The sequence below is a fragment of the Oncorhynchus masou genome, chromosome 17 (genome assembly GCF_036934945.1).
Source record: "Oncorhynchus masou masou isolate Uvic2021 chromosome 17, UVic_Omas_1.1, whole genome shotgun sequence".
In the NCBI taxonomy this organism is placed as follows: domain Eukaryota; kingdom Metazoa; phylum Chordata; class Actinopteri; order Salmoniformes; family Salmonidae; genus Oncorhynchus; species Oncorhynchus masou.
Window position 1 is genome coordinate 31,440,101 of NC_088228.1, and position 13,848 is coordinate 31,453,948.

General features: G+C 39.6%; 2 protein-coding genes and 1 pseudogene across 2 annotated transcripts in view; 2 read left to right on the plus strand and 1 right to left on the minus strand.

Moving 5' to 3' along the window:
- Positions 1-956, plus strand: part of tmie (transmembrane inner ear) — a 36,735-nt gene extending 35,779 nt beyond the window's left edge. The window contains exon 4 of the mRNA XM_064991930.1: positions 406-956. Coding sequence (XP_064848002.1) covers positions 406-704 — 299 coding nt within the window. The 3' untranslated portion in view covers positions 705-956. The remainder of the gene's footprint in view (positions 1-405) is intronic.
- Positions 957-1,482: 526 nt separating this feature from the next.
- On the plus strand, positions 1,483-3,163 carry LOC135558253 (piggyBac transposable element-derived protein 4-like; annotated as a pseudogene).
- A 764-nt stretch (positions 3,164-3,927) lies between these two features.
- pth1r (parathyroid hormone 1 receptor) overlaps positions 3,928-13,848 on the minus strand; it is an 85,803-nt gene continuing 75,882 nt past the window's right edge. The window contains exons 11-13 of the mRNA XM_064993027.1: positions 12,787-12,928; positions 12,338-12,379; positions 3,928-10,540 (exon numbers count right to left, since the gene is read on the minus strand). Coding sequence (XP_064849099.1) covers positions 10,166-10,540; positions 12,338-12,379; positions 12,787-12,928 — 559 coding nt within the window. The 3' untranslated portion in view covers positions 3,928-10,165. The remainder of the gene's footprint in view (positions 10,541-12,337; positions 12,380-12,786; positions 12,929-13,848) is intronic.

Genomic DNA, 13,848 nt, shown 5'->3' on the forward strand with positions numbered 1-13,848 from the left:
ATTGCATAGAACAAACATGGTTATTTTGATGTTGTGCAGTAGAGGCCATCTGGATTGGGATGTTTGTCATTATCAATGGAGGGCAGCATGCCTATAGTCCTCCACAGCCTTCTGGTAGATTGACATTTTCATTCATCAAATATTTGTTGATTTCAAATCCCCATAATTTGTTTCCCAACCAGCACAGTACACTTATGAAACCACATTAGTAGAAAAAATAGGCTGCGTTCATTAGAATGTAGAGAGACAGATGCACATTCATTACAATACTATGACCCACTTTGCCTGGATTCTCTATTTTGCTCAACGCATATTATTGCAGGAAGGGATCTTGATGATAACAAACGTTGTTGTCGCGGCCTCCAAGTGATTGTTTCCCCTTGTGCTTTTTTGTCCTTCCTCCAGCTGTAGTTGTGGAGAAAAAAGAAGAGGTGACAACAGTCTCGGGAAAAGTGGACGGTGAAAAGGGGGGGAAGAAGACCAAGGAGAAGAAAGAGGGAAAGGGTGCCAAGGAGGGAAAGGATGACGAAAAGGAGGGATCGTCGAACAAAAAAGGGGAAAAGGGAGAAAAAGGGGAAAAAGGGGGAGGAAAGAAAGGAGAAGCAAGTGAAGAAAAAGGGAAGAAGAGTAGAGAAGGGGAGAAAGGAGGAGGTGCAAAAGGAGGTGGTAAGGGGGGAGCCAAGAAACCTCCTTCGAAAAAGTAAACACTGGGTCGGAAACACGAATTGTGCTAAACAACTTTTCATAAGTAATTTTTTTAGTTGACAATTTTGTATTATTATTATTTTTTTAATGATTGTATATAATGTCAAAAAGTACATATTAACTATAAAACAATATTTAACCCTTGTGTTGTCATAAGGGACAAAAATTACACGCCACTATTTTAACAGCAGAGAGAAGCCCCGAAATGATCTTTTTTCAACATGAAATTTGATTACTTTTCCTAATAAAAAGTGAAACATTGTCTTTGTTAATATTTCCATGAAAGCTGTACACCACCAGGGTACAAAGATTGTCTTAGTGGCAATTTTGACCCTGCACACGCGCACACACACACACACACACACACACACACACACACACACACACACACACACACACACACACACACACACACACACACACACACACACACACACACACACACACACACATACACACACACACACACGAGAAATTGAGATTGTGTACTACTGATTGAACTCAGACAAAACTAAAACGTTCTTGTGGTATGTGTAGCATCTCCCCTCCACGTCCCCACACGACTCAAGTTCACAGACAAAAAATAAAAACAATTTCAGACAAAATTAACAACATTTCAGACAAAATAAACATTTCTTGAAAGCATTCTGTACTAATGGGGAATGCAGTCAGAGGCTATAAAGGTGCTGCAGATGACAGTCCCCCCAGTTCTCGCTTTGCTGAAGCCATGAGTGCATGTTTCAGGGCCCAACAGGTCGTAGATTAGATTTTTTTCAGATGTCCAGGAGGAACAAGAGGAACAATGATTTAGAAGAGGAGGAGGTATCTGAAGAAGAAGATGTGGAAGAATACAACTCATAGCACGATGCATCATCTTCAGATGAAGAAGAAATCCCCCAAGCTGAAAATGAGACATTTTTGTCAAAGAACAGCAAAAGAACATGGTCCTTGTCACCATATGACAACCAGGGAAGGATGGCAGCACAAAATGTCATAAGGATGACCTCAGGGCACACAAGACATGCAGTTGCCCATGGCATCGCCTCAACATTCTACATGTTCATCACACCAGCCATCGAAAAAATTATCCTGGAGATTACACATTTGGAGGGTTTCCGTAAATATGGAGACAACTGGAAAAGGATGGATGAGATTGACCTGCATGCCTACATAGGGCTGCTAATCTTAGGGAGTGTGTTAAGGTCCCGAGGCGAGGCCACATGTCGTCTCTAGGATGCAGCGAGTGGAAGGGTGATTTTCCGTGCCACGATGCCACTGAAAGTCTTTCATACTTTCTCAAGAATGCTACGATTTGATAAGCGCGAGTCAAGACCTGCAAGACGTGTGAGACAAACTGGCGGCCGTAAGAGAGGTCTGGGAGAAGTGGGTGGAGGGTCTACCGCATCGCTACAACCCTGGGCCTGAAGTAACAGTGGATGAGCAACTGGTTCCATCCATCTGTAATGTAAGTGATTGTCACTGTTCATTTTATTATGTACTGCTGAAATATCATTGATTTATGTGATTGTTTTCTGTGACACTGATACTAATTACTGATAGTAATCTCTTTTGTCAAAAGGTCACTGTCCTTTCAGGCAGTATAAGCCCAGCAAGCCAGCAAAGTATGGCATCAAGATATGGGTGGCCTGTGACACACAATCCAGCTATGCTTGAAAGATGCAAGTCTAAACAGGGAAGCCGACCAGTGGAGGCCCAGAAAAGAACCAGGGGATACTGGTTGTGTTTGATGTGACAGATGGACTGAGGGGGCACAATGTCACGTGACAATTTCTTCATCTCTTATGAACTCAGCCAGCAGCTCCTGAAGAGGAATATCGCCATGGTTGGCACAGGTAGAAAGAACAAGCCTGAGCTCCCCCCTGCACTCCTCACAACAAGGGGGAGAGAGGCCTTCTCATTAAAGTTTTCCTTCACCCCCACCACCACTCTAGTTTCTTACCTCCCAAAGAGGAACAAGAACGTGGTCCTTCTGAACACAGTGCACAAAATGGCTGATATCAGTGATCGTGAGGTCAAGAAGCCAGCCATCATCCTGGACTACAACCACAACAAAGGAGGCGTGGACAACATGGACAAGGTGATTGGAACTTACAGCTGCAGGAGGATGACTGCCAGCTGGCCCCTGGTCATCTTCCATAACATCATTGATGTGTCCTTATACAATGCCTTCGTGATATGGAACAAGATCAACCATACCTGGATGCCTGATAAGCGGAACAAGAGGAGGGTGTTCCTGGAGCAGCTGGGAAAGGCACTTGTAACCCCACACATTCAAAGACGGGAGCACCTGCCCCGCACAGCAGCCTCTGCAGCGCTTGTGGAAGTTGTTCAGGGAGCTGAATCTTGTCTGATCCACCTGAGGCTGCAGTTGGGGCAGGCAAGAAGAGGAGATGCCAATTCTGCCCCCCAAAACAAATACTATGTGAGGCACATGTGAGAAATACATCTGCAAAGTCCATGCACACACACTTGCATGCTGTCATACATGTGCTAATTAGAGTTGATTGATTTATGTTATTCACATTTTTGTTATGTATTTATTATCTTATTTTATTCTTATTTATTGTTGTTTATACACCTTGTGGGTGTGGGAAATTGTAAAAAAAATGGAGAAGACTAGCATTTTGTAGTTGAAGTCCTCATTGTACAGTATATAAGAATATATCACTATGTTGCCAAAAATGTTACTTAGTTTCCCTTCAATAAAATGCATTCAAAACTACTTTCTGCACATTTCTTCTACTTTCTTAGGGTACACAAGTGCTATCTCTTGCTACAAAAAAAAATATGTTTACTCCTACGCAGTACATTTAGTAATAATAATAATAAACCTTTACTTTATTAAAGAATACAATTATGAAAAGGTGTGTTGTAATAAAAATGAGTGGTGTCCACTGATTAAATGCAGTCTTTTTGCATTGTGAAGAGGGAAAACCCAGATATTCACAAAGTTTGTGATGAATGGCTGGTTGTTTCTTCATGCATAATAGATTTGAGGTTTAAAATTCAATGAAGCTGCTTTATTTTCGGGGTTTTGTGAGGGCGGGTCATTTTTGACCCTTAGGACAAGGGGAGTATACAAAATGTTAAGGCTACACAAGGGTTAAACTGTATCTACTTACATTGTTCATGATCAACAAGAACATAATTAGTATGGGATTGGATTCATGGTGCAAATTCAATGGACACTTAAATCGACAATAGAATTGTACATTTTAATTGTCTTATTCACAATACAATGATGAACATCAAGACTGAAAAACATTTCTCTTAAACCCACGTTTACAACATTGACTTCACACAACCGACACGAAATCAACCAGGTATGGTGTCCTATTTCAAACAAAACAGTCACACCCTCTCCACACATGGCATATACAGTAGACTATTAACACAAAATACCAACTCCTATCTCTCTGAGGACAGATACATTTGCAATATGAGATAAATAAAAAATACAACGAAAATATCATAGGTGATTTTATATACTTCCATGAGAGGTAAAAAATAAAAAATAAAAAGTGTACACTATTATCTCTGTAAAGTAATGGCCTTTTTACATATCGAATTCAAAAACACAATCAATTTACATGATACAATCAATATGAAATGGAATAGGGTATTAAAGTGCGCATAAATCTACAAATGTTTGTTTGAAATGATATTTTCCCATCAACACTGGTTCTAGTGTTGCCCCCTCCTAATCAAACAAGGACAGTTAAAGGCCAGACTAGCGTATCTACTATACACAATACTACCAAGCTTATTTACTAGTGGCATGTTCGTTGGCTGTAGGTGGGTGTAAGATAACCACTGTATAAGAAAATGTGGATATTCAACTTTATTTTTCATTTCCTTGTTGGTGTAGATGGCATCTTTTGGTAACACGTTCTCTAATAGTATCCTTATATCACGCTTACATGTACAGTTGAAGTCGGAAGTTTACATACACTTACGTTGGAGTCATTGAAACTCATTTTTCAACCACTCCACACATTTCTTGTTCACAAACTACAGTTTTGGCAAGTCCGTTTGGACATCTAATTCGTGCATGACACAAGTAATTTTATTGTTTACAGACAGATTATTTCACTATCACAATTCCAGTGGGTCAGAAGTTTACATACACTAAGTTGACTGTGCCTTTAAACAGCTTGAAAATTCCAGAAAATGTCATGGCTTTAGATGCTTCTGATAGGCTAATTGACATCATTGAGTCAATTAGAGATGTACCTGTGGACCTTCACACCCAGTGCCTCTTTGCTTGACATCATGGGAAAATCAAAAGAAAATCAGCCAAGACCTCAGAAAAAATTGTAGACCTCCACAAGTCTGGTTCATCCTTGGGAGCAAATTCCAAACGCCCGAAGGTACCACGTTCCTCTGTACAAACAATAGTATGCAAGTATAAACACCATGGGACCACACAGCAGATGTGTTCTGTCTCCTAGAGATGAATGTACTTTGGTGCAAAAAGTGCAAATCAACCTTGTGAAGATGCTGGAGGAAACAGGTACAAAAGTATCTATATCCACAGTAAAATGAGTCCTATATTGACATAACCTGAAAGGCTGCTCATCAAGGAAGAAGCCACTGCTCCAAAACTGAGATAAAAAACTGCACACGGGGACAAAGATCGTACTTTTTGGAGAAATGTCCTCTGGTCTGATGAAACAAAAATAGAACTGTTTGGCCATAATGACCATCGTTATGTTTGGAGGAAAAAGGGGGAGGCTTGCCAAAGAACAACATCCCAACCGTGAAGCACGGGGGTGGCAGCTTCATGTTGTGGGGGTGCTTTGCTGCAGGAGGGGTAGTGCACTTCACAAAATAGATAGCATAATGAGGATGGAAAATTATGTGGATATATTGAAGCAACATCTCAAGACATCAGTCAGGAAGTTAAAGCTTGGTCGCAAATGGGTCTTCCAAATGGACAATGACCCCAAGCATACTTCTGAAGTTGTGGCAAAATAGCTTAAGGACAACAAAGTCAAGGTATTGGAGTGGCCATTACAAAGACATGACCTCAATCCTATAGAAAATGTGTGGGCAGAACTGAAAAAGCATGTACAAGCAAGGAGGCTTATAAACCTGACTCAGTTACACCAGCGGTCAGGCGAAACGTTTGACCCAAGTTAAACAATTTAAAGGCAATGCTACCAAATACTAATTGAGTGTATGTAAACTGAGTATAAATGTATTTGGCTGAGGTTTATGTAAACTTCCGACTTCAACTGCATATCATGCAACAGAACTTTGTAAGGCAGAAAATGAACTATATTTAGCTCTATATTTATCTGGTGTAAAACGTAATGTGCCCTAACCATATAAGACCATGACAATAAATAGGAAACCACAAAGATTAGGAATGAAATGTACATTTGGAGGGAAGGTTTGAACCGTATATGCCTGGCCGCATATAGCCTGGCCGCTCAGACTAGAAGTAACATAGTAAACGTAAATGTGTTACTCTAAAAATGAAAGATGTGGGAGTGTAATGCAAACATCTTGCGACCCAAAGGTTGCGTGTTCCAATCACATCACAGACAACTTTCACATGTTAGCTAATTAGTAACTACAATAGCAACCTTTGGGTTAGCAACTACAACAAAAAAAAGGGTTCTTCGGCTGTCCCCATAGGAGAACCCTTTTTGGTTCCAGGTAGAACCCTTTTGAGTTCCATGTGGTAGAGCCCTCTGTGAAAAGGGTTCTGCCTGGAATCAAAAAAGGTTTTCCAAAAGGGTTCTCCTAATAAATACATATCATACTAAAATGGAGGAAGATAAGTGTACGTTTACTATGTTAAGTCAACCCTTGAAAGAACGTTGAAATATTGGGATGGATAGGAATGAAACATACTGTACATTAACTATTGGGACAGATCAGGTTGACACATAAAGTATTGGAACTGTGACACCTTTACACATAGCCTGGTGCGTCAGTCTGTTTGTGCTTTAGTAAACTCCTCTGTGTGTTTGTTTATTTTCATGCCAAACATAAGGCATGACAATGACGGAAGCATTAGCTACTGCACAGTATAGCTACAGTATAGGACAAGGCTACTTTTACAGAGTGTAAAGACACAAATACTGGTTCTGTGACAAACTAGCTAACAAACAAACAAATTATTTGAACCCTTCAATTCCCTCTGAGAACATTGGCTGGAAAACAAACTGCTGTGTGACGGAACTGAACTTGTAAAGCTGGGGTATTTTAAATCAAAATCAAATTTGATTTGTCACATGCTTTGTAAACAACACGTTTAGACTAACAGTGAAATGCTGCCTTACGGGCCCTTCATAACAATGCAGAGAGAGAAAAAATAATAATACAAATAATAAATATACAGTATATATATATATATATTTATAAAGTGTAGCTAGACATATTTTCACAAAAGTTTCTTGAGTGTAGAAATGTGGATATACAGTGGTGGGAGAGGAAACTGTAGGGTCAAAGTGCAATTTAGTTCTTGAATCAAATAATTATGTCTAATGTACTGTCAATACCTTTGTTAGGCATTCTGCTGAAATCTCATTTTAACAGTCCTGATACATACAGTATTGTCCCTCACCTACAGTATATCCTCCAGTTTCTATACATATACAACTATATACAATATAACATATTTCAAATATCAAAACATCCCATACATTTTTGAACAGTCTGTACAAACATCAAATTATATTGAGAATACATTTCCATGACCCTTGATGCTATTTTAGCTCACAACTAGAATGGATTTTTATTTTCATTGTAAACATTGTGACTTCTATGCAAATGCATACATACTGTATATACAAAAAGAGCAGCATAACACTTGACCATATAAAAACATAACAGTTGTGTGCTAATTAGTTCTGGTGTTCCTTCATACCGTCTCTTCACGAGTCTCCTTTGGAATTTTCCTGTGAAATTGGAGAATTCCTCATTTAAATAACATCTTATTTTCGAAAATGTAACTGTTTCCCCGCAACCCTGAGTTTTGGAGAGGGTGCCTCCCTTTGAAAACTTTGAGAAAAGTTTGCTGCAATTACAGTGCCTTCAGAAAGTATTCATACCCTTTGACCTTTTCCACACTTTGTTGTGTTACAATCTGAATTTAAAACGGATTAAATGTAGATTTTTTATTTTGTCACTGGCGTACACACAATACCCCATAACATCAATGTGGATTTATGTTTTTAGAAATGTTTACAAATTACTGGTAGATGGGTAAAACAAAGCACACATTGAACATCCCTATGAGCATGGTGAAGTTATTAATTACACTTTATATGGTGTATCCATGCACCCAGTCACTACAAAGATACAGGCGCCCTTCCTAACTCAGTTGCCGGATAGGAAGATAAATGCTCAGGGATTTCACCTTGAGGCCAATGGTGACTTTAAAACAGTCAGAGATTAATGGCTGTGATAGGAGAAAACTGAGGATGGATCAACAACATTGTAGTTACTCCACAATATTAACCTAATTGACAGAGTGAAAAGAAGGAAGCCTTTACAGAATAAACAATATTTCAAAAAAATGCTTTCCTGTTTGCAACAAGGCACTCAAGTAATACTGCAAAAAAGGAAATTCACTTTCTGTCCTAAATACAAAGTGTTATGTTTGGGGCAAATCCAACACAACACCCCACTGAGTACCGCTCTCCATATTTTCAAGCATACTGGTGGCTGCATCATGTTATGGGTATGCTTGTAATCGTTAAGGACTGGGTAGTTTTTCAGGAGATAAAAGAAATGGAATAGAGCTAAACACAGGCAAAGTCTGAGAGGTAAACCTGGTTCAGTCTGCTTTCCACCAGACACAGAGATTAATTAACCTTTCAGCAGGACAATAACCTAGAACACAAGGCCAAATCTGAACTGGAATTGCTTACCAAGACAATGAATGTTCCTGGGTGGCCGAGTTACAGTTTTGACTTAAATCTGCTTGAAAATCTATGGCAATACATGAAAATGGTTGTGTTGCAACGATCAACAATACATTTGACAGAGCTTGAATCATTTTTTAAATAATAATTGGCAAATATTGTACAATCCAGGTGTGCAAAGCCCTTAAGAGAAAGCTCCAGAAAGACTCACAGCTGCAATCGCTGTAAATGACGTATTTCATTTTCAATAAATCAGCAAAAATGTCTAAAAACTTGTTTTCAATTTGTCAATATATTGTGTAGATGGGTAAGATTTTGTATTTATCTAATTCATTTTAAATGTTGTCTGTAACAACAAAATGTGGAATAAGTCAAGGGTTATGAATAGTTTCGGAAAACACTGCACAGTATATAAAAGCTTATTTTTTTTAATCCTCAATCCTCTCTCCCACTCCATTGATATGCTTCGGTTACTTTTGTGGCATTATATATTGTGAAACAGAATATTATCATTGAATAATATAATCATCAGCACATCATGGAAACAACATAACCTTCCATAGTCATTACACTATTGAATATCATGATAGTATCTTTTAAATAGCAAAACTAAAAACTGTACAAAAAGTTGATAATCATGAAGAAAAGTCTTCCATTGGCCTTCCTCCATATAAATCAACACTAGAAGCCAGCACACCTCTGAAACTACAGTACACACTAGCTCAAAGTGATGCACTAGAATGGTGGGTTTGGAGTACCTGAGTTTGATTCCCTTTTACATCAAAGTGGGTTAGGTTTTCTGAATTGACATCCATATTTCAAACCAATCGAAATGTAGTGAGATCTCCCCAACCATGCAGGCAGAGGCAACTGCAACTCCTCATATCACTAGGAGTTCCTAATGTAACAGATGTAAGCTAGTGAGCTGTATGCTAACTTATCCATCCGCTACACTAACATCAGCTAACATGCTCCTGTCAGAATGAGGACCTACATATGCTGTTAGACAACTTCAACCACAGGACCTGTGGACCATCACCGTTGTAGGTTTCAGACAGACACATTAGCCTACTGTCCATCCACAGACCAGTCACGATCCACAAGTTTTAGAATAGCTTTAGAATGTGAAAAAGCTAAAAATCTGCAAGTTGGTTTTCATCTAATATAAAGTACCTGCTGCAACTCATTGAAGTCAGTGAAATAAAACAAAACAAATATGAATTCTTGTCCATATGGCAGGTGGAAATAGTCTCAGAAAGAGCGGCTGTGTTTGCTACAGTACATAAGGTGATTGACTGTGTTGGTGGCTCACCTCAAATACTGAGGTACCCTTTTAGCCTAGAGCCTTTCGTCCTCCAGTCCTTATCCACCCACTAAAATTCTGGCTCGATTCACAGGAGAAAAACTGGCAGTGTCGACGAAAGGCAGCCATCCTCCTACTGTGTAACATCCTGAGAATAATGACTGGTGCTATGTTCCATGACTCATTCCTACAGAGATCGTCCTCACAACGGAGGGGCTATTGACATGACTGTCTTTCACTCGAGGTCACATGAACGTCACATAACGGTCTCCCGCTCCTCCTCCACCACAGGCGAGGGTTTCTCCTCCTCAACAGAATGCGGTGGCGTGTTATTGGATAGCTGCTCCTCCTCGGGAATGTGTAACTCCTGTCCCGAGGAAGGGATAGAGTGCTCGGAGACGGAACCGTTTTTCACATACCCCGGGAGGTTCCGGTGCCCGTTGACGGTGACTGGGGCCCCAAGGCGCGTGGTGAGATGAAGGGCCAGGGGCCCCCGGGCAGTGACGTTGGTTACACTGGTGTGAGACACCATAGGTCCATAACTATACGTGTTACTGCCACTACGGGCTTTCCGTTTAAAGTCCAGCGCTAGTGTCCTCCTGCTCCAGGTTTTCTTAATTTCTGCCTGGACCTAAAGGAAGATGGATAGAAATAAGATTGTCACTAAGTACATCTAAACCGACAGTGGAATTTAATCAGGCACGTGCACAGATATGTGTCTACCTGTGGCCGAGCATTTTTCCCTTTACTCTCCCACTAGTCAAGTACCCTTTTGGGTGGTGGTCTAACGTTTTTTAAATACAGTTTTAGTCGTTGTCGTTCTGAACCCACTGCCCCCAAGTCGTCGAGACGCCGCCAAGTTCTGCACCCCACCACCCCCCATCCGTTGGTCTGTCCTGTACGGAGCTCACGTGCTCCCGGTATCCAAACATGCATGGCTTGTGATGCAGGTCACCGGTTGAGTGTGTGTGTGTGTGTGTGTAGTAAGCTACCTAGTTTAAATATAAACAGCACTGCATAACATTTGATTAACCCTTGATTTACATCATCAATATCTGTCTGGTTGGCAGCAGCCCTTCACAATGTATTTCCTTATAGATTCTTAGCCGCGGGAAGGGTGCCTGTGTTGCAGCACCCCCAATAAATTGAAATAAATTTGCCAAAGTTATAGAATTACTGCTGTCTGTTCAGAAATGAATTAAATACTTGTCAATAGCCTACCTCACCATGAGTAGGCCTATAAGTTAGCCACAGAGGAACAAAACATTGCCTAGCTGTGGATTGTGTGTAGCCCTATAACAAGGCAGTCGGGAACACACGGAAAATCTGTCAGTGAATAGCATGCAGTCAAAACAGGCCTTTCGCAATATTTCAAATACAATCGTGGGAAAACACAGGTTGGAAAGAAAATGGCCCCTGTTGAAAAGAGAAGAGCAATCTTTCAACTTCCAAATGGGCCTATTGAGTGAACATTGTTTACAAGAGACGTCATTGGGTGAGTCAGTGAAACTGGAAAGCTTTCTTAAGACCAATTTCCTCCTCATATTGTACCATAATGTGAGTCTCCACACACGTAGGCCTCTCAGTTAGTCACTGTCAAAGTAGCTTGTCATTTTGATCATTTGTGCGGTATTAAAACATAATTCTGATAAAGTCTTCACAGTCATGTAAAATTATGTGGAATTGCAGAAAATGCGTTTATAAAAAAGGCACAAACTGTTTTCTGACCCTAGGCTACTAAAAATGTTCCCCATATGTGCAACTTCTGTGTGCACCTCTACTCTGGGCTACTTCTCTATGCCACTACGCAAATGTGATGATATGCATGCAATTCTTTATTATAGCCGCAATGTCTTTTTTTCGAATGCGTTCCGGTACCCCAGAGCTCCCTAGGTGACCCCCCTCACTTGCTCACTTTTTGTTCCTCCCAAATTAACAAATGAAGCCCTGAACACAGGTAGGCTAGACTCTAGTTAACCTCCATAAACTAAAATAACAATGAACATTAGGCTATAATATGAAGTTATAATTTAAGAGCATTGAAGATATAAATATTTTTTTAAGCATATTTACATCAATAATCAGCTGATCGCCCTCGATTCCCAATGTCAATCATGCCTTCAAGAGGCACTGTCACTAACTTGCTTACAATGTGTGATGAGTAAGTGTGTTGCATAAGTAAATATACCTTTTTCATTTTGAGAACATGCCCCCTGAAAGGTCTGTGCACATCCCTGCGTACAATAATTGAGCCTGAGGTTTTTTTGTGTGCATACTGTGTACATGCTGTGACTGCAATTAATTACGAGCATAATATTATATATCAGGATTACATAGTGTCTTAAATAATATACTATAATCTATTAGGATTTCCTTGAAGACATTTTCACAGATAAATCTTAATAAAATTGTTCAACATTGTCCTTACCTCCCCGTTGCAGAAACAATATATAATTGCCACAAAGAATCCCTGGAAAGAAGATGAACCATTATTACAAGTTTGCGTATGACTCAAAGTACACAGGTTGACCTGAGCATCTATCCAGAGCACTTTAGACGAATGTCATGCAATCTCAATTGACAGTTCAAGTCACTGACACCAGCTGCCTACTCTGAAAACACTGAGCTGCGCAGCTCTCTAATTTTACTCATAACATTTTCATCACAACTCAATACTTAATTATGTGTAGCAGACCACTACAGCATATGCAGTGCCCCATAGTGGACTTTGGCCGATTGATATATCTCCTTTTTACAGTACTGCAGCAGCTCATCATTTCAGATCCATTGCTGGCTGCCTGTGACTAAACCCACATGCAGTAAAACATAATTTGGTTGTTCGTTCATTCATCCATGCGGTTCAAGACCAGTCAGTACCTGGAATGAATTGAAGAGCATCTCGTAGTGCATCTGTATCTGCCAGGGGACTCCAGTTACCTCAGTATAAGGCATGGCCATGAACACGATGTAGTGAACGCCAAACAGTGGCATCAGGACCAAAGTAGACTTCAACAGTTTCCTGTGGAGGGAATGAATAATAGCAGTGATTCATTTTTACATTTACTGTGTGTGACAGTTGTCACGGGGAGATAAAATGTTATATCATAATAGATATGTTCACTGTATTATTCATTTTTACCGACATGACTGCCCCACTTGGCACACTACGACATTTCAACGTGGATATTTGGGTAATATTTTGTTGAGACATTGATCAAATGAGACGTCAACCTTTATTCGCCCACTCAAAAAGACATCCAGCAGTTTGTTGAATTACCATGTTCATCACTATGGTTTTCAACCTTCTAAATGCATAAACAAATTCCAAAGGAAAAACCCATGTAAGATTTTTGGTTTAGTTGTCATCTAAATATTTTATCATTGAGCTTTCAACCATTTCAAAAGCACAACACAGTTCAGATATGTTGTATTTATACAACTTAATTAATCAATGCGTTTCCTCTAATAGCACAACCAAATGACCTGGATTGCAGCTGAGATAACATTAAAAGTACAGTGCTCAGTGATAAATGCTGTTTGAGATTCTGCACGGATTATTATAGCAATTGTGAATATCTCCACAGACCTGCAACCGTTGCATGCTATCTTGAACATACACACTTTCTATGATTACATAAGAAGACTTATATAGTGACAGTAACCTCAAAATATGGCCATGGATGTGTTAGTCATTTTAAAATGTAATAAATAGTGTTCTATTAGTTTCTAAGAATAATTTTAACAGTATTACAAAAGTAGTATTGAACTGTGTTTGGTTGACAACTCAACCAAACATCAACATTTAAAGGAGATGCATCTAAATGATTGGCTAGTTTCATCTGAGCCACTGGCTTAATCGTGTTCTTTAACGTTTATTTGTGGTTCAGTTGGAAATGTGAATCCAACATATCGTTTTTTTTTTTAAATTGTTGACACGTT